The 26397-nt window shown below is 36.4% G+C and overlaps 1 protein-coding gene across 1 annotated transcript in view; it reads left to right on the top strand.

Moving 5' to 3' along the window:
* Positions 1-6708: 6708 nt before the first annotated feature.
* Positions 6709-26397, top strand: part of nid1a (nidogen 1a) — a 43242-nt gene continuing 23553 nt past the window's right edge. Inside the window, exons 1-12 of the mRNA XM_079855639.1 lie at positions 6709-7002; positions 9878-10186; positions 11450-11670; positions 12673-12965; positions 13049-13177; positions 14156-14407; positions 15515-15715; positions 18101-18334; positions 20703-20840; positions 21293-21421; positions 24614-24757; positions 26136-26255. Of these exons, the coding sequence (XP_079711765.1) occupies positions 6799-7002; positions 9878-10186; positions 11450-11670; positions 12673-12965; positions 13049-13177; positions 14156-14407; positions 15515-15715; positions 18101-18334; positions 20703-20840; positions 21293-21421; positions 24614-24757; positions 26136-26255 (2374 nt within the window). The 5' untranslated portion in view covers positions 6709-6798. The remainder of the gene's footprint in view (positions 7003-9877; positions 10187-11449; positions 11671-12672; positions 12966-13048; positions 13178-14155; positions 14408-15514; positions 15716-18100; positions 18335-20702; positions 20841-21292; positions 21422-24613; positions 24758-26135; positions 26256-26397) is intronic.

The following is a 26397-nucleotide window of genomic DNA, read 5'->3' as shown; positions in this document are numbered from 1 at the left end:
GTAAAATATGTATATGATTTAATTGGTTTCAGGCCCTAGCTGAATTTCTCTGTCTTTTTTATGTGGGACTTTTATGTTTGGTGCAGAAACATTTTTAGTTGGCAAAATGGACTTTTATTTTGACAGGATAACACCTTGGAGGAGGAAGGCCTTCTTTAGTAGAGATGGCCAAGCCAGTGGAGAAGAAGAAGGCATGTGAGGTGATCCTTATGGATTAATTACCCATCAAGACTTGTTTTTTGGGGGGTGTTTTTGCTATTTCATCACGTTTGGAGGATTATTACCATTTTCCTGGACATTTTGATTCATTTTTTGGGGCTAAGGATTCACACATAAGGACAATACTTCTCAAGCATGGACTATTAGATCAAGGACTCTCGGATAAGTGTTATTTTTTCTGATTTGACTATTGAGTTATCAATATACTTTGTTGGTTAACCTGCTTATGCCTATCTTTGTTTGATTTCAAGTGTTGATTCAGTTTTTCCCCTTATTCATTAATGCCTTGTGAGTGCCCTAAACTTTTAAGTGACTACTGGTTTACTTAAATTGCAAGCCCAGTTTGTTACATAACTTAGTCTAACACAGCAACTAAAATATTCAGATTATTCGTATGTGTTTAGTTCAAGCTTTCCATCTGGTAAACGCACTTCATGTTGTTTTGCTCCCCTTTTTTTTAAAGAATTTTGGTGTCATTGAGAAATGATGCATGCGTTCTTCCATAATAGTCTATAAAATGTATATATAGTTAAACATATTTATAAAATAAAATAAATACAGATGTCTAAAGGTGGAATTTCAAACATTCCTGGAAATGGCTCACAAATGTTGTGTGCATATTAAAGTAATTCATTCTGACAAAACAGTTGCATTAATTTCTTTGAACTTCATTCAATTTTAATATGATGTACTTAAAGTCAAATTTCACATTACAATTCAGCATTCAAATTTTATCCATTCAAATTTAGGAATCATAATTATTACTGAATGCTTGTAGCGATATGATTGACCAGTAGATGGCGCTGTTATTTAATATTTCCATAGGAATATTTCACAGCACCTAGTTTATTTGTTTTACCTTCATGTTGTTTGATACTAACCCCAATCCCCAATTAACTAAAGCAACCATCCAAATCAATTAGTTTACATTCATATTCATCACTTGACAGTGAACGATAATCTGGAATGCTCTCGTGTCACTGTTCATTTGCACACAGTACAGTGAACTCAGGATATTATTGCCAATTATTGTGCCGTTTCAAAGGGAGTGTGATTGTGCCAAAAACAAGGCCTTGCTCTGATGGTCTTTTGGATGGTGCTCAATTATTATATCATCAAAAGATCAATCGCTGATGTTTGTTTAATGTTGCTGCATTAATTATGCAACATGATGTTAATGAGTAGGACTTCCTGATTTGCTGAGACAATTAGTGTTGTCATGAATATTCATTAGGTTATGTGACTGGACGCTCCATGAAAATAACAAAATATAATGTCATAATATTAATAGTAAAAAGTTACAAATCCTTAAGCCAAGCATTTTCAATCATGAGATGGAAAGAAAACATTTTTCTTTTTTTCTGTGGAACAGCATATGAATATTTAAACAATGTTAAAACAACACTTTTTCCAGACAATGTAAGATATATATATATATATATATATATATATATATATATATATATATATATATATACACGATGAAACAGAATAGTTAGTATAGGCTATATAGTCATTCATTGTTTTGCAAGTCACAAGTCAGTTTCGAGTCTTTGCATTCACAAGTCAGTTTCGAGTCTTTGCATTCACAAGTCAGTTTCGAGTCTTTGCATTCAAGTCTTGAGTCAAGACAGGCAAGTCCAAGTCAAGTTTCAAGTCCTCGAGTTTAAGCTTCAAGTCTTAAGCAAGTCATTAGTGCTTTTTGCACAAATTAGTGTCTCAGTGTTAATTACTATAGTAAAGGAAATGTATACTCATTTATATCAGGAAGGCTTTTAAAATATGTTCATGACTTAGCAGTTAAATTTCATGATTGCGATACAATTTTCACTAAGGGCACCCATTTATCTCAGTTCAATTTAGGGATTGTTCTTAGTTACGTGTGACAAAATAAGGAAAAGGCAGTGAAAAAAAAAAAACTATTTTATTGGTTACAGAGTAACAAACGCAAAATCATTTCATTGAAATAAATGCTACACATTTTGTATGTGTGTGAGAAAGAATGTGTCTATGAGTGTATCTAAGCCATTATTTGGAACCTAAAATAAACAGAATAAGAAGTTTTAAAACTTAACAAAATTAAAATTAATCGTGATTTGCTATACATTAAGTTTAAAATATTGAGTCCCTGGTTAAATTATGACAGTAATTGTAGAACATTCCTATTTCCATGTCGAAGTGTGTGTCACGTGACACTTTTTGGGGCTACGTGCCTGTCATATTTACATAACGTAAATCCATCCATTTCTCCCAAAAGACATGTAAGTGAGTGGCTGGTGAACAGGGAGAAGACTTTATAGTTCCCTATAGGCCAGGGTTCACCAATCTCGGTCCTGGAGGGCCGCTGTCCTGCAGAGTTTAGCTCCAACCAGCTCTAACACACCTGTTTGAAAGTTTCTAGTATGCCTAGTGAGACCTTGATTAGCTGGTTCAGGTGTGTTTAATTGGGGTTGGAGCTAAACTCTGCAGGACAGCGGCCCTCCAGGACCGAGATTGGTGAACCCTGCTATAGGCTAAAATGTGCGTTTGTTGTGGGGGAAAAAAACATGTCTCAAAATTATTTGAAAGGTTTATTATTTCCGCTTACTAATTGACATCAGTGTTTTTTCCCCCTCAAATTATAAATGGTTCGCTAGTACTTCTGTATTTAAATGCCTGAAAAAAAAAAAACAACAACAACATTATTTGGTTGAAAACTGTCTGAGCGTGTGATAAATGACAACTGATTAGCGCTGCTGAACCGCGATCAGTGCCAAAAGTGCGAAAACAGTAATCAGCGCTGTGATCATGTCATTGCTCAGTGTGTTATACTACAGTGATTACAACTCTGATCTGTGGTTTTATGCTGCCTTCATGTGCTATGGAAAAGATGATATTTTCCCCTTTTGAACTGGTAGGCTATTTACCAGTGTGTTGTGTTCAAGTTCTTTTGTTGTCGTAATGTAGTACCCGCAAGGTCTGTGTCAGAAGAGTATCTTTTTTATCTTTACAAAAAAACAAAACAAAACAAAAAACGTAAATGTGGTGCTTTCTGATGATTAAACATAATTAATAATAAAAAATATTAAAACGACATAAAATGATTAAATATGAACCAAGGAAATTGCAGCGAAGTTGAAAATTGAGTGTTAACGCATTATATTACAATTGTTAATGACACAACATTGTATAGGCCACAAAAACTATCTGCTAACAGCGTTGCTCTCCGCCATTTTGAAAAGGTCAAAGGTTATCTCATCTCGGCAACTTGTGCATCAAAATATTCTACGAGTTGCCCAGTGGAAAATACCACATGAGGGGTGTTCATGTGCATTTTCCATGTCGGCTTTTGGTATTTACCATAATTACCATAGCACGTGAAGGCACCATTAGAAGGTAGGTCAAGTTTTTCCAACTCACAGGGCTCAAGTCGGAGTCAAGTCGCGAGTCGTTGTCTAAGTCGAGTCGCAAGTCATCTTTGATTAAGTCGAGTCGAGTCGCAGTCATCAAATATGTAAAAAAATAAATTAAAAAACATCACAATAAGTGTATTGTGATTGTCACTAACATTTTAGTAACTAAACTGAATTTTATTAGGTTTAGTGACAACATGTTACAATGTTTACATGGTACAATTTCTGGTAAGCTACACTTTTTTATTATTTCAATTAAATTCAGTTATTGTGATTTGATTTAATATTGACTCATTTGGATAAATATTAGGTAGGCCTACACAAGATAGAAAAAAACAACTCACCTAATGCTGTAAACATACAGAGAGCCCTACCAGCTGGCAGTATTATTTAAGGTTAAAAATAACTCAAATTAAATATAATGCGTTTTTTATTATAATAACAACTTTATTTAATGATATAAGTAAAAATATAATAAATATGTAATATAGTACACATTTTTTAGCAAAATACTCTCTTTAGCTCCTTTTTTCTAGCCAACTAACGTGTTATAGCCTATATGGTCATTAAATGGCTTTCCTGAGGTAAATGTTATGTGACATTGTTCTCCAGCTGTTTTATTGACCCCTTTGTTTGATTGATTGGTCGATATTATGTATGAGGAATATACATTTCGGTAAGTTGTAGTACTGTATCTTTCAACAGTGTTCATTCATTATTAGTTAGAAGAGATGTTCGGGTCACGTGCCGCTAGAGATCTGTCACGTAACATTTACAAGCGCCAAAACGGTATTTATTGTTTGAATTTCGTAATAAAATTGACAGAATCTGAGAGCTGAGATTTTTTTATATCATAAGTAACCTGCTCTGTCTAGTCTGTCGGTCTCCGTGTCCTCTTTGCTTCGCGATTTTTCTGTGCTTGAGAAAATGAATGTGTGGCGTGAGAGCGTGAGAAAAGTGTCAATTGCGTGAGTCTCACGGTGAATGCGTAGAGTTGGCAGCTCTAGATCTGTGTCTATGCAGTAACTTTAATAAGTAGGCCTACTTTTTAAATGTTAGAGCTCATATAGTGTGACAGCCAGAGATGGGCACAAATACATCAAAAAGTATTTAATTACAAATACTTACTCATCAAATGTATTTAAATAAAATACAAAATACTGTGAAAAAAGTATTTAATTAAAATACAAGTAATTTGAAAATACAAAAATACAAACAAAATTTACAGTCTTCTGTAGTGTGAGAGTAAGTGTGGCGTTAGATGCATGTAAGAGTCTAGAATATTGCAATATCATTATTTAGTGCAGAAGATGCGCTTTTAACGTACAGGTTTCCACATACTGTCATAAAAGATAATTACGCATATAACACTAAATTTGTATTATATTACACAAAAACTAGTTAACGCTGCTGTGAGGGTGTTTCTAATAGCGCGGCTGTGACAAAGTTGACAACTTTCTCTCTTCCAACTGGCTGCCATTATCAATTTTTTTACTCTTTTTGAAAGTTGTGAAAACGCTGTTGTGGTGTTTTTCTTTTGCTATTTGAGCAAATTGGAACACAAAAAAATATATTTAATGTAGTCTTTCATTCACTGCTATAGAAGTTTACCCAACTATGATGCCTTCCACTTCTGAGAAACCCAGAAATGTGAACAGGGTCAATAGAATGTCACATCACGTGATTTACTTGCCAAAAACTGTGATAGGCAATTTGGTAGTCCTATTTGTATTTTATGTCTATGGTCCTAGGGATAGTTCACCCAAAAATGAAAATTAGCCCATGATTTACTCACCCTGACGTCATCCTAGGTGTATATGACTTTCTTCTTTCAGAAGAATACAATCAGAGTTATATTAAAAAATGTCCTGGCTCTTCCAAGCTTTATAATGACAGTCAATGGGTATATTGTTTTGAAGTTCATCAAAGTGCCTCTAGCCATTATAAAAGTGCATCTATCCATCATAAAAGTGCATTTATCCATCATAAAAGTGCATCTATCCATCATAAAAGTGCATCCATCCATGATAAAAGTGCATCTATCCATCATAAAAGTGCATATCCATGATAAAAGTGCATCTATCCATGATAAAAGTGCATCTGTCCATCATAAAAGTGCATCTATCCATCATAAAAGTGCATCTATCCATGATAAAAGTGCATCTATCCATGATAAAAGTGAATTTATCCATCATAAAAGTGCATCTATCCATCATAAAAGTGCATCTATGCATCTATCCATCATAAAAGTGCATCTATCCATCATAAAAGTGCATCTATCCATGATAAAAGTGCATCTATCCATCATAAAAGTGCATCTATGCATCTATCCATCATAAAAGTGCATCTATCCATCATAAAAGTGCATCTATCCATCATAAAAGTGCATCTATCCATAATAAAAGTCTGCCGGAAGCTAGTTATAGTCGTTAAAGTTTTAAATATGGATATTTTTCTTACACGAACGCATCGCTTCGCTTCAGAAGGCCTTTATTAACCCTCCAGAGCCTGTAGAGCACATTTATGATGGACAGATGCACTTTTATGATGGATAAATGCACTTTTATGATGGATAGATGCACTTTTATGATGGATAGATGCACTTTTATGATGGATAAATGCACTTTTATGGTGGATAGATGCACTTTTATGATGGATAGATGCATAGATGCACTTTTATGATGGATAGATGCACTTTTATGATGGATAGATGCACTTTTATGATGGATAGATGTGCTTTGATGGACTTCAAAACTTAAACAGCCATTCACTGCCATTATAAAGCTTGGAAGAGCCAGGACATTTTTAATATAACTCTGATTGTATTCGTCTGAAAGAAGAAAGTATTTTAAATATAAATTACAGTCTCTCAAAGTATTTAATTACAAATTACATTTCATTTATTTTTGTTAAGGAAAATACAAATTACAAAATACTCAAAAGTAATACATGTAATTAAAATACTGCCCATCTCTGGTGACAGCTAAACCCGGACTTTAGTACATGTGCTGTACATGTGGTATATTAGTGTATTGCTAATCTTTTTGTTAGTAACACAAGCAATATAATCTGCATCAGCGACAGCGTAACAGTTTTAGGGAGGAGCGCGAGCCTCACTCGGACACGCGCTTAAGCTTCAGCCAGTCAGTCTCTCTCAGGCAGCTTCAGGTTCGGTTCGGGTCTGGAAATGGGTCGGCAGGGGCAGAGATGGTCAGTGTGGATCCTGCTATTCGGATTGTCAGTGTCTGTTAGCGGGATAACACGGCAGGAACTTTTTCCATTCGGGAGGAACGCAGGCGACCAGTCTCTTAATGAAGGGAGCGATGAGACGCACGAGATCACTCTGGAAAAGCCCGTGACTTTTTACGACGAACAGTTCAACAAGATTTACGTGAGTGTTTCAGTTATTAATAATATTCGCGTCTGCTGTACTGTGATGCATCTGATTCAGGAATAATATGACCCTAGAACAACATTCATAAAATTTAATTGCCATATTAATGCGTTATGTTCGTAAAATTGCCCTTCAGGATGCAAGTTGTGTGTGTGTGTGTGTATAAACTATAAAAAAGCTCTAAAAAAGTAGTTTAAACCCAAATTTGGGTCAAATAGTGACAAACCCAACCGTTGGGTTAAAAGTTTATTTAAAAAAAAAAATCCAATAGTTGGTTTGTCCATGTTTGACCCACATTTGGGTTGAAACAACTCAGCATTTATTACACTCACATATTTAATACATACATACATACACACATATTTAATTTTATACATATACATACACACACGCATATATATATATATATACATATATACACACACATATATATATATATATATATATATATATATATATATATATATATATATATATATATATATACATACATACATACATACATACATACATACATAATGCATACACACACACACACACACACACACACACACAGCTGTCCAGTGGCAACATTATATGTGTCTACTGTTTGTAGATCAGTCAGGGTGTTTTCCAAAGTAAACAGAAAAAAGTATTATAGGTTCACATTGCAAACGCTTTGCTGTTTGTTTCTGCCATGTTTTCTTTTATTGACACAGTGCAAGTACAATAGCAGCAGATTTGGCAATGAAACAGGCAACACACACAAACAGCTCATTATCCTCCTCCTAAAATAGAAATGTGGTGTTCCAGTGCTAATTGAGTAACAGATCATTTAACAAGGTTTTGAGTTATTTCAGGTTTGCTTACTGAACGCTGGTTTATTATCCAGTCGACTGATCTGTCACTATTAATATAGTATGCGGAGTGTAAATTATTGTTTTGGCATTTTATACAGAATAGATGTTATTTTATGCATGCAATATGCAATGAGAACAAATGTAGGACAAAGATGTGATTTTATTCACTGAGAATTGAGTGATTGATTGCATTGATGAATCATTAACTATTAGAGTAGGAATGTTTATCTCAAAAGTAAAGAGTCAGTTTTGCTCTCATGAGTGATTCTGTAGTTAAAATACTCCAGACACATTCCTGCATATGTGTATTGATCGGGTGGATTGACTCACAGACCGTTTTAAATGTGGTTGGAGGACTCGTACATCTTTATGGAGAATTTTCTCAGAGGACTTGACTAACAATAACATTCATAATTACAATCCCTTGAATGCTTCCTTTCCCACAGGTTTCCTTTGCCAATTTCCTTTCCAGGACAAGCAATTCTTTTTGAGCTGTTGTGGTTCTTACCATGAACTCTTTTTATTTGAGCAGAATACATTGCATCTTTTCATAACATAACATAACATTTCTGTTGATTTGTAGTTGACAAAACTCCAGTGTTTAGAGCAGATTATGAATGAATGGCAAAGTCACAAGAAGGAATGAGATGTTTCCTTCAGGATTTATAGGATCTCCTGCTGAATAAAAGTGCATGTGTTTGACTGCATTTCCAGATGTTGTCAGAATGCAACAAAGCACGCACATCTGTTTTAGTGAGGTGTTGAACATTCATTGTACAAACTATTAAAACATCCATTGCATTCCTCATTAAACCGCTATTTTTTCTACTTTTCTTCATTCATTCTTAACTACAAACTGCACTCATGTTAAACTTTGTTTTAAAACGCGCTTTTTTCTCAGATGAATATGCTGAGATGATACTATTTAATTTCCAAAAAGGTTTAAATACAGTCCCTGTGCCTGAATGTAGCCCTATATAGTATGCATTATGGATTTAGCAGACACTTTTATCCAAAGCAACTTGCAGTATGTGAACATATATTGACGTACAGAGTATTCATGAAACAATACCAGGATGACCCACCCGGAAACCTCTTTGAAAACAATCATTTTGTAATTCTCTTGGGTGACGTTATGGCACAGAAACAACATGCTTTAGCCATAATACCGGATCAGTGAATCTGGTCAAGAATAAGACCATGATTAGGCCTTTGCATTTGTCTGATTTTACTTTGTCTTTGCTGAATAGGCTTTGAGGATTTTACTATCAGAGTTACAACATATTTGACGTTATAGTCTGGATTTAGAGACACTCGAGTTCTTTGATATCCTATTATCTACAAAATAAGTCACACATCAGTTTAAAATGTGCATTTTGTTGTCATTTGTGTTACATTGCATGTTCAGAGTGTTGTTTTAGTTTAAAACAAATAGTTTCTGTGTTTTTACACTGTGTGTGTGTGTGTGTGTGGGTGTTTAATGACTTTATTCCCTAAACCATCACAAACACACACTCAGTTTCTGTTGATTTTAGTGCACATTTGAGTATTTACTCTTTTAAAGGTTACTTATTTTGTTTTGATATAAGTCTTAAAGATTGCAGTAGCATGAGAAAAATTGGGAATTTATATAGCCCTTTTCTACACACGTGAATATGTATTTACTATTTATTATTACTACTATTATTATTATTCTTTTATTAAACATTATTAAAGAGATGGTTCGGAGTAAAATCAACCGAGGGTCCTTTGCACCATGACCTCGAGCCAAACACCCCCCCAGAAGCCTTTTTCCCCTTGGTCGAACATTATTAAAGTTAGAGCTTATTTAGAGAGATCAGCCGGATGGTTTAGTGCAGGCGCTAATGGATTCTATGATGCATCTCGTTAATTACTCCACTAATAATGCCCAGAATGGTACCAAACTTATACAGTAGCACAAATAGTTAAACATATTTTAGTTATGGTTATTGATTCCCATCATTAGTATCTTCTTCTGTAATATTAGTATTACTATTATATCTCACATCTAGATCAACACCAATGGATTTGCTGCCCTGGAGAAGCCGACAGGAGAGTCAGAGTACCTGGGCAACATGCCGGCCAGTTTTAAGATGATCGCTGCTCTACAAGGCGACCTGGACACCAGCGACGGCGTAGGAAAGGTCTTCTTCCGGCAGGACTCGAGTCCTGCTCTTCTCCAACAGGCGGCCGATCACATCAACAGAGCCTTTCCCGAGGATGATACGGTGAATCCCATCCACGCGCTGGTGGTCACATGGGTGGATGTGGCCTATCATAGGGCTGAGAGCAGAGGAGACGGCCTGGAACACACCGGAAGAGTGAGGTTCAGTTTATTTGTGGGCCGTTACAGTAATTTTATCATGCATTTTTTAATTGTGACCCTGGATCACAAAACCAGTCGCACGGGTATATTTGTGGCAATAGCCAACAATACGTTGTATGGGTCAAAATGATTGATTTTTCTTTTATGCTAAAAATCATTAGGATATTAAGTAAAGTTAAGTATTAAGTTCCATGAAGATATTTTGTCAATTTCCTACCGTAAATATATAAAACATTTATTTTGGTGAGTGAATGCAGCACAATCGCCAACATAAATGGACAACTTTTTTGTGATTTTATCATGTTTCGATTTTTGTGCACCCTCAGATTCCAGATTTTCAAATAGTCGTATCCTAACAAACCATACATCAATCTTGTATTTTTGTTACACACTTGTGTAGAGTGGGTTTTGAGCATAAGAATAATGCATCGTATTATGACTATCAATGCATGTATCAAACTCGCTCGCACTGCAAAGATCACATTCCTATTCCTTATTTTACAGTTTAAATATCAAAAAATTTAAGTGGCAGTAAATGCACTTTAAGCCACAATTAAAGCATAATTGCATAAGATTTTAAGGCTTCATATTGGATTGTATTTTGAACAAAAATGGCTGAACCCTTTCACTTCTTTTTAATATAAGGAGTTAAAAACAAGTGGAAAAACTCCTGTGTTACTTTAGTGTAATTAATATACTAAGTGTTTAATTGCAATTAATCGCATCTAACATACAATTTTGGACTTTATTCTCTAAACCATCACAAACTTCAACTCACTTTCTGTTGATTTTAGTGCACATTTGACTGAGTATTTACTCTTTTTATATAAAGGTTTAATGGAATTAATGTAGTCCTTTTCTACACAAGAGTGTGCATTTTTAAAATGAATCTAATCTTAATTATTAAAATAATAATAATTTTAATATATTTATTATTTTATTTTAACAATTTTGTACAAGTTTTATTTTAATATTATGAAATTTTTAAATTTTTTATTTTATTTTTAATCCTTTTGTTGTGTTTTTTTATTTTTCTTAATTTTTAGATCTATTTATATTTATATGTAGGTATCGTTTTTAGTTTTAATAATTTTATTTAAGTACTTCAACTTAAGCTAAATGAAAATGAGAAAAGTTACAGTAAAATAAGTTTTTTAATCAAATCATTGACTCTAATTGAAAATGAATGACTTCTGACGTCTTGGATTCAATTGATAGTATAAAATGCGTTAATAAATCATGTCGTTTAACCTCACAGCGAAATACGTTTCAACTGGTCATTGCTTCTGTGGAGACGATGTCGTACGCGATACTCCTGTACCCGAGAGAGTCGATGCAGTTCACGAGCACAGGCAACAGCTTCACGATGCACGCCGGCTTCAGTAAAGGACAGGAGAGATACTTAGTCTTCTCCAAGAGACAAGGACCGTACTATCGCATCACAGACGACACCGAGGCATCGGTCAGGAACTTAGCTGAGTAAGTACGGTTGCGGTTTGTGTTGGTCTCATAAGGATAGTTCACCATAAATATTGCCATCATTTACTCTCTTTCATGTTTAAAATCTTTCTTCTGTGAAAATGAAAGCAAGACTTAACATCTCAAGTAAATATAGCTTGATTTAAGAATTTTTAGATATTTATAATGAATTTTTTTTATTTTATTTATTTTTGCAGTGTGAGTTGCTTTTATTGAGCCTTATGGTAGTTTTTGCACTTTTTGGAGCTTGACAGAAAAGAACGATATGAAGATTTCTCCATTTATGTCCCACAGAAAATAAATAACAGTGTTAATACTAATACTTTCTTTTCTATTCTATATCCATTTATAAAAAATACATATATATATATTTTTTTACATGTACTGCGTTAGACTAAACTGGGAAGAGTCATAGCACCTGCATATTGTTGTCCTGTTGTTAGTTTCACTGCTTCTATTGTTCTCCTCATTTGTAAGTCGCTTTGGATAAAAGCGTCTGCTAAATGATTAAAGCTGCTCTAAGCGATGTTGGGTGACGTCACTTCTTGTTGACGTTGAAAGTATTGTCAAACAAAACGGAGGCTAGCTAGACCCTCCCTCCTCCTCATCCACGCACTAACCCCCCAAACCCCACCCCCAAATCCTTCTTGTTGGTTATTGGCTGGAACAGTTTGTTATGTTTCGTGGTCCAGGCTGGGCCAGTTTGTTTTTGTTGCCATTTGTGGAGCCTGGGCTGTCTACAGAGACCGTGTTTTTTTAGAGTGTGTTCAGGGGACAGGCAGCTAGCGGATAGCGAGGAGATGTTTGCTGTAAGTGACAAAAAATGTTTTGGCCTAAAAAACGCGTGACATCGCTTAGAGCACCTTTAAATGTAAGTGTAAATAATGACTGGATTTAAATGTTTAGGTGATTTAATAATGTTTCGGTGGCTTGTCCACTGTTCAGAAGTGTCAATGTACTTTGAGCACGTTTTCCCATACTGGTGTTGAATGTGCTTTCCAGGCAGACTAACTCCGGGAAGCGCGGCGTTTGGGTGTTTGAGATTGGGACGTCCCCTCACTTTACGAACGTCGCCCCTGGGGAAGTGCCAGATTTTCCCCCGGATTCCCACACGTTCAGGACCACAGAAACACACAACCAGCAAGTCCAGGTCTATCCCGACATCCAACAGGAGAACCTGGATGGAGTTTACCATCATCCAGAACACCCTCCTCCCATTCAAGTGCACACGGTTCAGTTCACGCCTCAAGATCCCCAGGTCGTGGTAATCGAGAATGAGGACATCGAGGTGGACGGTCAGCATGAATGCTTTATTTATTAATAATGAACAACTTTGTACTTTTCTTGAGCCCGAATGACTCTTATTCTTTGCGTACAGTATTTACATACAACTCCGGGGAATGTGGCGGGCACAGATGCTCCAAGTTTGGCGAATGTAATCTGAGTGGACGATGCTGCCAGTGTAAGCCTGGATACTACGGCAATGGGGTTCAATGCGTATCTGACGGTAATGTCTCTATCTAATGGACTTCAGTTCAGTTATTATTGCTTTCATTTCTATTATAGAATTGTTTTTCGTATGATGGGTTATGATCACTGACAGCCTGTGCAAATGTGAATATATATATATATATATATATATATATATATATATATATATATATATATATATATATATATATATATATAGATTTAGGACAGCAAAATAAATTAGACTCTAAAAAATGTTTTGTTAGCTGAATCCCTTTGAGATAAAATATTGTTTTATATAAAAAAAATCGTGGGACCAACATTCCACAGGCCACAATCAACAACCTGATCAACTCTATGCGAAGGATGCACTGTGTGAGGCAAATGGTGGTCACACCAGATACTGACTGGTGTTCGGACCCCCCCCCAATACAGTAAAACTGCACATTTTAGAGTGGCCTTTTATTGTGGCCAGCCCTAAGGCACACCTGTGCAATAATCATGCTGTCTAATTGGCATCTTGATATGCCACACCTGTGAGGTGGATGAATTATCTCGGCAATGAAGTGCTCACTAACACAGATTTAGACAGATTTATGAACAATATTTGAGAGAAATAGGCCTTTTGTGTACATAGAAAAAGCCTTAGATCTTTGAGTTCAGCTCATGAAAAATGGGGGCAAAAACAAAAGTGTTGCGTTTACGATTTTGTTCAGTGAAGTTGCTGACATCAAAGTCTGTCATATTTTGGGACAAAACATGAATCTGTTACTTGATTACAATATGACTAAAACTAACACAATATTAACTCCATGTTCCTTTTTCCATTTGCTGTTTTTCCTCTTCAGTCTCATCTTCATTATATTTTTGAGTCTATGCCATTTATGGTGATATTAATAGATGTCAAATTTGAAATGTATCAAAGGACATTTTTGTTACTTGTATACAGATTTGGTGCTGTGTTGAGTCCTGAGAAAACCCTCTGTCATAATGAGATCTGAACCATCTTTCACAGGGATCCCTCAGAGGATGAATGGTAAAGTGAGCGGCAGGGTGTTCGTGGGAAACTCGCCGGTGCCGGTGGACTTCGCCAGTAACGATCTCCACTCGTATGTGGTGGTTAACGACGGCAGAGCGTATGTGGCCATCAGCGCCATCCCAGCGATCGTGGGCTTCTCTCTTCAGCCGCTGTCGTTCGTCGGGGGGGTCATCGGATGGGCTTTTGCACTTCAGCAGCCGGGCTTTAAGAATGGCTTCAGCATCATTGGTGAGATTTTCATATAGAGAGAAGTCTTTGGTGGTGGTTGAGGAGATTCCCACTTCCATATGAAAAGTGCTATATAAATGTGACGAATTATTATTGTTGTCGATAAAATCTATCTCACTTTAAATGGTAGTGTTATATCAAATGAAAAGAAAATGTAAATTAAATGATCAGGGGGTTTTCTATGGAAGCTTGTTTCCGAATTAAAAAATCTGAAAGGTTATTATGACTTTTTATGACTTGATCTCGCAGTCCTGACATTTATGTACCACAATTCGGATTATATAACTTGCAATTGCGAGTTTATATCTCACAATTTTGGAGAGAAAAAAAGTCACTCACAATTCTGACTTTTTTCTTGTGTGAAATGGAAGTTATAAAGTCAGAATCGTAAGATAAAAAGTTGAAAATACCTTTTTTATTTTATATTCCACGGTGGAAACAAGCTTTTTCAGTGCTAAGGGGGTACATGAAAAAGTTTCGAGAAAAACAATGTAAAAAATTATTAAATGATAAAAAACAAAAACAAGATTAAATAAATATATTTTTAAATTAATAAGTAAATAATTGAAATTATGATTACAGTAAACAAATAAATAAATAATGCATCTAACAGTACGATACTACAGTGAGAAGAAAAAAAATCACAACATTGTGTAGTATGAACTAAATGATATTATAAATATATATACATAAATAGCTGCCTTTTAAATTTTAGATTTGGGGTCCATGGCATCTAAAAGATTTAAAACCCCAGATTTACATAAATAATTAAATGTATTTCTTTCATAGAGATTTTGTAATCCTCTTATTTTCTATTATGAAATATGCATATGAAAATGTGTATATCTGCACTAAGTATAAATAACATCTAACAACTATTTTCACTTAGTGCAAATATCCTCTATTTAACATAATAGCGTATAGAGATGGTGCAGAAAGATCCAGATCAGTTTCAGTTCAAGCCGGAATACAGCAAATATTATACGACACACCATCCCATTTAAAATCAATTCAGAAAACTCTAGTGTGTAAACACTTTTTGCTTTGACACATTGGTTTGAGTTGAAATGTTTGATGGAAATCCAGCCTCACACTCCCATCTCTCAGGCGGAGAGTTCAAGCGTCGGGCCGATGTGACCTTCCAGCCGGGCGGAGAGAGGCTGACCATCTCTCAGGAGTTCAAAGGCATCGACGAGCACGACCACCTGACGGTCGACACCAGACTCGAAGGAAAGATTCCCGAGGTTCCTCAGGGAGCCAAGGTTCAGATCGACGCCTACAACGAGATCTACCAGTACAGCAGCAACTGTGAGTCAAACATGCATGATTTCCCATCATTCACAGCACAAGAATGAGAAAACATTCAGATAAAACTGTGTATCCTTTGCACTTCAGTTTGCAATAGTGCTTAAAGAGTAACTAAACCCTAAAACAACTTTTTTTAGTTAATGGTCTATAAGACTGGGGCTTTAGTAGTGCCGTTCAATGACGCGAGTAAATGTTTTGACATAAAGTATTTTAATTCTACAATATGTGACTCTGGACCACAAAACCAGTCACAAGGGTCAATTTTTTTCAATTGTGATTTATACATCATATGAAAGCTGAATAAATAAGCTTTCAATTCATGTATGGTTTGTTCGGATAGGACAATATTCGGTCGAGATACAACTATTAGTAAATCTGAAATCTGAGGGTGCACAAAAATCAAAACATTGAGAAAATCTCCTTTAAAGTTGTTCAATTATGTTCGTGATTGTGTTGCATTCACTCACAAAAATATATTTTTACGGTAGGAAATTGACTAAATATCTTCATGGAACATGATCTTAAAATCCTAATGATTTTTGGCATAAAAGAAAAAACTATAATTTTGACCCATACAATGTATTGCTGGCTATTGCCACAGATATACCCGTGCGACTCGAGACTGGTTTTGTGATCCAGGGTCACATATGGTGTATAAACGTCTGAGTGCTGCCCTCCTCAAGTTGAACGCCGGCTACTGCAGTTGAATTTTCCTATTGGAAGTTGTTTCTTCGTATGACGTATGCTGGCTCTGCCAACGGCTCACTACCCACAGCCCTGGCACGAGCTCACCATGCCCTTCGCTAGCAGCGTCGGCATTGGGAGTTAAAGGTTGTATCAGCGATTTCAGGCCCAAAAAAGGCCCAAACATAAATGATCACATTCATCTAATCTTTCCTAACGATCCGCTAGCTGCCCACCCCACAACCTTTAAGAGTTAAGAATTGATATGGCTCCAGCCCTGTGTCCACAGACAATTCACCCTCCTCCACTTTAGGTGAAGGTGGGGGAGAAAAGTCCTCTACATTTACTTTTACATTTATTCATATAGCAGACGCTTTTATCCAAAGCGACTTACAAATGAGAACAATAGAAGCATTTAAACTAACAGTAGGACAGCAATATGCAAGTGCTATGACCCTTCTCAGTTTAATCTAACGCAGTACATGTTAACTTTTGTTTTTTTGTTTTTTAAATAATAGAATAGAAGAGAAAGTGTTAGTATTACTGGATCAAGTGCTGTCGAAAAAGAAGCGTCTTCAGCCGTTTCTTGAACGTGGCTCCGGACTCGGCCGCTCTGGTTGAGTTAGATCATTCCTCCAGCAGGAACAGTCATGGTGAAGGTCCGAGAAAGAGATTTTGTGCCACTTTGAGATGATGCACCACAAGACGTCGTTCGCTTGCAGAGCACAAGTTTCTGGATGGCACATAAGTCTGAAGTAATGAGTTAAAGTAAAAGGGAGCAGAGCCAGTGGTTGTCTTATAGGCAAACGTCAGTGACTTGAATTTTATCCGAGCAGCAACTGGCAACCAGTGCAATTTTGTGAGGAGAGGAGTGACGTGTGCTCTCTTCGGCTTGTTAAAGAGCATTCTGGATCAGTTGCAGAGGTTTGACTCTACTTCAAATGACCGCTCTGTTGCAATTCTTCTGGCGTCACTCCAGTCACTCTCCATCTTTGAGAGTCTGACAGCTGTCAATCACTCTGTCACTGCGGGTCTCATGTACACGCCCTCCCGCTCAGCCCCGCCCTCGGTTCGTCCCCTCTGTCTCCGCTGGGGGTGTTACCCTTTAAAAGCATCAGGAGAAAAAGAGAAAAAGAAATGCATGCATTTCTATCTGCGGTACCGTTCAAAAGTTTGGGTTCAGTAAGATTTCTTTTCAGCAAAGATGCATTAGATTAATCAAACGTGACAGTAATGACATTTATAATGTTACAAATGATTCTATTTCAAATAAATGCTGTTCTTTTGAACTTTCTATTCATCAAATAATCCTGAAAAATAAAATGCATCACAGTTTCCACAAAAATATGAACTGTTTTCAACATTGATAATAATCATGAATGTTTCTTGATCATCAAATCATCATATTAGAGTGATTTCTGAAGGATCATGTGACACTGAAGACTGGAGTAATGATGCTGAAAATTCAGCTTTGATCACAGGAATAAATTACACTTTATAATATATTCACATAGAAAACAGATGATTTACATTGTAATAATATTTAATAATTTTCTACAGTGTTTTTGATCAAATAAATGCAGCCTTGGTGAGCAGAAGAGACTCACATTAAAACATTAAAAAAATTGTGATTATTATTTTTCCTTTATTCAAGTCCTTTTGTGAAGCCTATTGATGCATGTGTGTGTCTCTTCCTGTCAGTGATCTCCTCTTCATCGACACGGGAGTATACGATCAATCATCAGGACGGTTCGACCCAGAGCAGAAGCTACAGCGTCAGAGAAACCATCACGTTTCAGGGCTGCCAGCACGACGAGCCCGCCAGAGCCACGCCGTCCGCACAGATGCTCAGCGTCGACCAGGTGTTCGTCATGTACGATGTGAACGAACAGCTCTTGCGTTATGCCATGAGTAACAAGATCGGAGACATCAACGGTGAGGCAATGTTGTTTTCGTCAACGATGACGATAACGAAATGATTTCGTTGACGCACCTTTTTTTATGACGATAACGCGACGATGACTAGCTAAAAATGGCTCTAAGTTGACTAAAACATGACGAGACGTTTTCGAGTTTTCGTTGACGAGACGAGACGGAACGAAAATTATTATAAGTCTGACATTCACAATGCATGTCATTTCTGCCTATTTTGCGTGAAATCTGTCTGTTTTGGCGCCGGACTGGACAAAAGCGAAACGAACTGCGTGAGCGACAGAAAGTGCGCGAGAGAGACCGAGTGTGTCTGCGCGCGAGAGAGACCGAAAGTGCGCGAGAGAGACCGAGTGTGTCTGCGCGCGAGAGAGACCGAAAGTGCGCGAGAGAGACCGAGTGTGTCCGAGCATTAGTTTAGTAGGCTAATTGGTACAAGTAATAATTATTATATAACTTAGATTATAACATAAATTATAACATAAATTATTATTTAACTAATTATATAATAAAGCCACAATTGCCAAAGTAAGAACGTTTTTATTCCTGGCTTTTTTGGAGTAAAACAGTGATTCCACTGTTACCACTTTATCTGTGTGTAATGTTGTAGTAGCTCAAAGTTTTTTGCTGTTTAAACCATTCCTTTATTACTGTGATTACTGGTGAAAATAGCCAATGTGCTGAAATTTTAGAAGAGCATCAATTCATGGAAAAAATATAACTTGAAATATGGGGATAAAAGGTTTCTGCCCAATGCGACAATGAAGTACAGCTTGGCAGCACTGCATCTCCATCAATGAGAAAGTCTAGTTTATTATGCAAAAGTTTTAAGGTTAACTGTTGTTTTATGAATTTCAACACTTGCTACAACCTGTCAAACCTAAGCCCATTTCCAATACTTTTAAACCTAAATTAATTTGTTAAAGACTACTTCTTTTCTTTTTTTTTTTTACTAAAATTGACTAAAACTTGACTAAAACCTTTTTGCGTTTTCGTCGACTAAAACTTGACTAAAACCTTTTTGTGTTTTTGTCGACTAAAACTTGACTAAAACTATCAAGTTTATAAGTGACTAAAATGTGACTAAAACTAAAAAGCATTTTCGTCCAAAAGACTAAGACTAAGACTAAAACTAAAAGGGCTGCCAAAAACAACACTGCGGTGAGGGATGATCTGAGAAAATATTTACCCACTGGCAAAAACACTTGAGATTTTAGGCTATTTGGGATTTAATAAAGTGTTGTTTCAGACTAGCGAAAGAAAATGATCTATTTATCTATTTGAGTCGGTAGATTACAATCCACATCTTTAAAAGCTTGTGTGTTTGAGTCAGAAATCTCCTCCTCTGCAGTTTTATTCACATCTATATTCTGAAGGGTTTTATAGAGCGAGTTGTTCATTTAACATTCGCCTTTTATGGCTGTTGACAGTTTTTTTCTGATTTATGGAGTGATTAAAAAGAGATATCCAAAATGTAGAAACCTTTAATATATCAACAAAATCACACAATAATGTAATGTATGACACCAACATTTTAGATACCAGTGAAAATTCACAATTCTCTATTCCTATTCCGATGACACAACTAAAATTCCTAGCCTAACTAATATTTACATTTATTAATTATAAATGCGTAATTAGTTATACATAAAGTACCTATAAGAATCATCTTTTCCATACAGTACATTAAAGTGCATCAAAAACAAGGCAAAATACAGCAAGTTCTCCCTGAGTTATGATATTAAAGTTGACTTTGTCATCATGTAACAGCCAAAAACATTTGATCAAAAGTTACTAAAACAAGTATTCAGGTTGTAGGACTACTACTGAGGGCTTAGCGTCGAGTTTCTTAACTTTTTCGGCGACGAAAGCAGAGCCGTGGAGAGCCGCTTCGCCATGCTTTCATTGTTTTGAAGGGGGAGGGGGAGCTGCAATGACGGGAGGGGTTGTGCCGCACAGATTTGCTTCCCCCGGTCTGCATTTTCCCCAGACATACGTTCTTCTCCCATACAAAAACAGAATTTCATTCCAAATATGAAAAATTCCATGAAATTCCGCGTTAATTTGCCAATTCCGCGATTCCGTGATCGCGGAAATTATAGGGCCCTACTTGAATATTAAAATTGGCAAAATTTGACATTAAACATTTGAAGTGTCAGAGTTTTGGGTGAATAGACTTTTAATGGAGGGACAGAAATCTTTCAGGTTTCTTTAAAAATATCTTCATTTGTGTTTTTGAAAATGAACGAAATACTTACGGGTTTGAAACGACACGAGGGTGAGAAAACGATGACAGAATTTTCATTTCTGGGTGAACTATCCCTTTAAATTGAATGCATATTCATAATAGTTGATTCTTATATAAAATCCACAGGTGGACAGACGGAAGAGAACGCTTGCTTCACCGGGAGACACGGCTGCGATACTAACGCCGTATGCAGACCCGGACAAGGAAACCAGTTCACATGTGACTGTGCCTCGGGCTTTGCTGGAGATGGAAGGACTTGCAATGGTACGGTGCTGTGGGATAAGCAGAGATATTACCAAAATTACATCTATCTTTAGTGTATTGTTTCAATTAAAACCATTTCCTATTTAATTTCCCTCCTAAAACGGATTTCCCTCCTAATTTTCTTCATGAAAGTAGAGCATGGCTTCCTAACGGGGTCATTTCCAAAGCAATCTTCTAACCAGACGTCAAAATTGTCTCTGTGTCTACTTAAATATTCCCCCAGACCTCTAAGGATGTGCCCCATCCCTTGATGCTTAGAGGAAATTGCACAAAAACGGGACAGATGTTATCTTAAAAAGATGCAATTATGAGAACCGATGGTATCATCGTTAGTGATCCGTGGGAATGTGACTATGAGGAAGTCTATTGTTTATGATAGCATTAAAGTGGTCGTGGAAGTACTCACTAAAGCCCATTTCAGCAAGTCTAGTTTGTTTTCCTTTTCTCATTAGACATCGATGAATGCAGGGAAACCCCTCAGATCTGTGGGCCGAACGCCGTCTGCAACAACCAGCCGGGAACGTTTCGCTGCGAGTGTCATGACGGCTTCCAGTTCGCTAGTGATGGACAGACATGTGTTGGTATGTGAGTCAGTACATGTTTATGTCTGCTTGTATTCATCATCATCTGTATTTGTTGACAAAATTCCCCTCTATTTAGATTATAAAGCTAAATTCAGTCCATTTGCATCATAAAATGTCCACATTGTAAAAACATCTAACATCTAAAGAAGCCATGGACTGGTTTCACAGACAGGGCTTAGAATAAACCAGGATTTGGCCTTAGTTCAATTAGGACATTTAAGTACCCTTTATAAATGTGCCTTAGAAAAAAACAAAACATTACTGCCGTGAATCTTGAGATAAAACAATGGCACTGATATATTTTAAGTAGCTTTCAGTTAAAACAGATCAAACATGCCTTTAGTCTGAGACTAGACTTGAAACTGGGGGCATAAACTTGATTTTCATGGGGAAAATAAAACAAATCGCATTTGTTTTTCCAAGACAAGATTGAGATTAAATGGAAAGCAAATGGATATTTAAGTCAGAGTCTCTTACTTCTGATGTTTCTGAGAAGAAAAAGACCACAGAAGAAATTCCCCATAGAGGATGTCGCTCATCTGAAGCTCATTATCTCTCATTATTTCTCAATTTAGAATACTTTATTGGCCTGATTGTATTGACAAGAAAAATAAATATACAACATAGCACCTTATTTTAACACAATTTATTGTTATTGATATGAATAAAATGTGCTGCTTTATATATTTTTTATAAACATGTATGTATTGAATTTGAACAGTTTACAAGAATACATGTTGATACATTTAACAAAGCATATAACAGTCAAACTAATAAAAGAATCCACTCCCCCCACCCCCCCAAAATAAAAAAATAAATAAAAAAAACTGGGTAACGACATTATATAATCATACACAGCTTAGGAGGTATCGACAGTTAGGGACATATCGCCTTCAAGTTTCCAGAGTTTCCTCAACTTCACAGTTCTCCAAGAATGCAAGAAAGGGATTCCAGGTCTCATTGAATTCGGCTGATTTATTTTTCATTGTGTATGTTAAAGGGATAGTTCACTTTGAAATTAAATTTTGGTATGTTTTAGCTTACCTCAAGGGCATCCAAGATGTAGGTGTCTTTTTTTCCGCAGTAGTTTCAATTTTGATATTTTTAGGTCAAACCGTTCTTGTCTGTCAGTCCTATAATGCAGGTCTGTGGTCACTGTCTCAAAGAGCATGCACAGAGTCCAAATTAAACAATTCCCCATCGTCCAAATTAAACAATTCCCCATCGTGAGTACACATTGATGGCCTAAGACACGAAACGAGCAGTTTGTGTGAGAAAACGAACAGTATTTATATCGTTTTTACCTCTTATACACAGCCACGTCCAAGTGATCTGAGGGCGCGGGCGCTTCCTGCTGTGTGACGTGTGCGCAGACTGGTACATAGATATATATACACTAGATGTCGCCTTGTCTACGGCAGTTCATTGGAACGAATGTCTTTAAGGCGACATCTAGTGTATATATATCTATGCACCAGTCTGCGCACACGTCACACAGCAGGAAGCGCCCGCGCCCTCAGATCACTTGGACGTGGCTGTGTATAAGAGGTAAAAACGATATAAATACTGTTCGTTTTCTCACACAAACCGCTCGTTTCGTATCTTAGGCCATCAATGTGTACTTACGATGGGGAATTGTTTAATTTGGACTCTGTGCATGCTCTTTGAGACAGTGACCATAGACCTGCATTAAAGGACTGACAGACAAGAACGGTTTGACCTAAAAATATCAAAATTGAAACTACTGCGGAAAAAAAGACACCTATATCTTGGATGCCCTTCAGGTAAGCTAAAACATACCAAAAATTAATTTCAAAGTGAACTATCCCTTTAACTTTTCAAGGATAAGGCATGCTGATAGTTCTTTCAGCCAGCGACCAACAGAAGGGCTCTTGACATCTTTCCAACAGAGAGAAATCAAGCGTCTAGCTTGTACTAAACACAAGTCTGTAATTTTCCTCTCTTTGCGGTTTAACATACAGTCCTTTGGATACAAATTAAGAATGCAAAGTGCAGGATTGTCAGTTTTACAACTTTTTACAACTTCATTCCAGAACTTTCGTATCTCAGGGCAGTCCCACAGACAATGAAATAAGGTGCCCTTTTCGACATTACATTTAACACAGGAATATTTGGATTCATCTTATTCAGTCTTTCCGGAGTAACATAAGTCCTCATAATCCAATTATATTGAATCAGTTTGAGATGGGTGTTTATTGTTAGAAGTTGTGCTCTAGGGCACACCTCTCTCCAGTCCTCCTCTGAGATATCTGTTTGCAAGTCATTTATCCATTGAGTTTTCTTATACTCAGTAGAGTCTTTTTGTTTTTTCACCATAATGTTATAGAGTAAAGATATCTGACCCTTGCCAGTACAATTCTGCTTTATATTTTTGTGTAAACTGTTTTAAACAGTGTAAACCATTTTTTTTTTCAGGATACATTTGTTAAATAGACTCCAAACTTGTACACTACTGTTCAAAAATATGAATCAGCACAAGTGTTTTCAACACTGATAATAATCATAAATGTTTCTTGAGCATCAAATCATCATATTAGAGTGATTTCTGTAGGATCATGTGACACTGAAGACTGGAGTAATGATGCTGAAAATTCAGCTTTGATCACAGGAATAAATTACACTTTACTATATAATCACATAGAAAATAGTTATTTTAAATTGTAATAATATTGCACTGTTTTTACTGTATTTTTGATCATATAAATGCAGCCTTGGTGAGCAGAAGAGACTTCAAAACCAACGGTAGTGTATGTATATATAAAAGAAAAAGAAAATGGATGTCTCATTGATTTTAAAATGTATGTGAATACAATAGCAGCTCAGATCCTTTGATGAGAAATGTTTGGGTTAAGATTGAGATCTGTGACTTCTGATTACAGACTTTGAGACACTTTTGAGATCTCTAAAGAAAATGCATGTGAGATTACTGGGCTCTTCTTCTCTAAAACATCTAAGAAGCAGTAGACTTCAGCAAAAGTCTCAGTTTGCTCTCTATTTAATCTCACTGCAGTCTAGGAGAATCCAGATCGAGATATTTAAGAGATCTCTCGTATGATTTCTGATTTCTGTGGAGATATTCAGACACTCCCGTTTCAAAATCTGCCTAATAAGTGATTGAACTTTCTGAATTAGATTAAAATAAACTGTTTTTATTGTGTTGTCCTGTAGAAGTGCACCGTCCCGTGGACCCGTGCCGCACCGGCACTCATGACTGTGACGTCCCTGAGCGGTCTCGCTGTAGTTACACCGGCGGATCCAACTACATCTGCTCCTGCTTGCCGGGATTCATGGGAGATGGACGAAGCTGTCAGGGTGAGTTACTACTCCTCTGTTCCAGCTGTCTCTACCTCTCTATACCAGAGACACTTTAATTTATAAGACAAGAAGAATGCACACCATTTTATGCGAAACGGTACTAGTTGACTAATGAGTTTCATATGCATTTTTACAGTTGCATTCATCTGTGCAGTAGTGATCATGTTTAGGTGCATGATTAGCAATAAATTAATGTTTCTATTTTCAGCAGATATTCAGCTCATAAACTTGCCTGATTGATTGATCAGACAGGTTTGATTGATCCATTGATTTATTCTGCCTAACCATGTCTGGTCAATGGATAGTGTACATTTGTAGTTTTAAATATTTGTAATATTTATATTAAAAATTGTTGATGTTAATATTTTTATTTCATTTGAATTGATCAGTTTTGTCTTAATAACTTTGCAAAAAATTCCGTTAATATCTGCAAATCTTCATTAGTTGTCAGAGAAATGTAAAAAGTTTCTATAAATCAGTATTTTGCTCCTGATAATTTCATTATAGATATGGTTGAGCACTTTATGTCGAGTATAAATGACTTGACATGTTGTGAATGCATTTGACCTCATCTGAGAGGGAAAACATGAGTGGAAAGAGACAGAGCTCTTAACTTCTGTTTCATAATTTATCTGCTTTTTTGCATTTGCTTTACTTTTACATTTTACTCAATCAACATTTAATTTGGTTTATTATTTCGATATAATACATTTATTTAATAAGTAAATGAATTTTAATTTAACACATGTATTTTATACTTAAATTTAATAAATGTTATTCATTTTTATTATGTATAAGACACTTGATAAAAACGTCTGCAAAATGAATACATTTTTGTCAGCGCTGCTCTGACGATTTTATCACTAAAATAACTTAGCAACTACATGACATTTCTCACCATCGATGTAAAAACGGCGCTGTTCTTGAAGCAGATAAACTTACAGTTTCACTATTAGTAGAGACGCAGCTGCCAAACCTTGTTGAGACACAGACTAACTGTGAGAGAGAGAGATTAAGCGTGTGTGAATATCTCTCTCTCTCTCTCTCTCTCTCTCTCTCTCTCTCTCTCTCTCTCTCTCTCTCTCTCTCTCCCTCTCTCTCTCCCTCTCCCTCTCCCTCTCCCTCTCCCTCTCCCTCTCCCTCTCTCTCTCTCTCTCTCTCTCTCTCTCTCTCTCTCTCTCTCTCTCCCTCTCCCTCTCTAATAACTGCATTAATAACTGCATTAGTATTCTATCAGTGGCTCAAGCCTCTGTTACTAGCTCTAAAATTAAGTTTTGGAATCAGCAACGGAGGCTTGGGATGAGATGTGTAAGAAGATAGTCCTTCACACCAGAGCATTTTAAGGACAAAAACTTTCTTTCTTTCTTTCTTTCAGACATAGACGAGTGTCAGGTGAGCCAGTGTCATGAGAATGCTGTTTGTATCAACACACCTGGATCTTTCACCTGTCAGTGTAACGCTGGTTTTTATGGCGATGGATTCCGCTGCTCTACAGGTAGATCCAGCTTTAAATGAAGATCAGTTCTGTCTTTTGGTTTTTATGACATGGAGTCAAAGTGTTGTTCATTCTTTTCATTCACTCATACAAAGCCAAAGTATTTATTACTGGCATATTTAGCGAACATTCATTAGGTTTT

Source organism: Squalius cephalus, assembly GCF_949319135.1.
Source record: "Squalius cephalus genome assembly, chromosome: 21".
NCBI classification, from domain to species: Eukaryota; Metazoa; Chordata; class Actinopteri; order Cypriniformes; family Leuciscidae; genus Squalius; species Squalius cephalus.
Note: the sequence above shows the minus strand (reverse complement) of the source record. Positions and strands in the feature narration are given on the sequence as shown.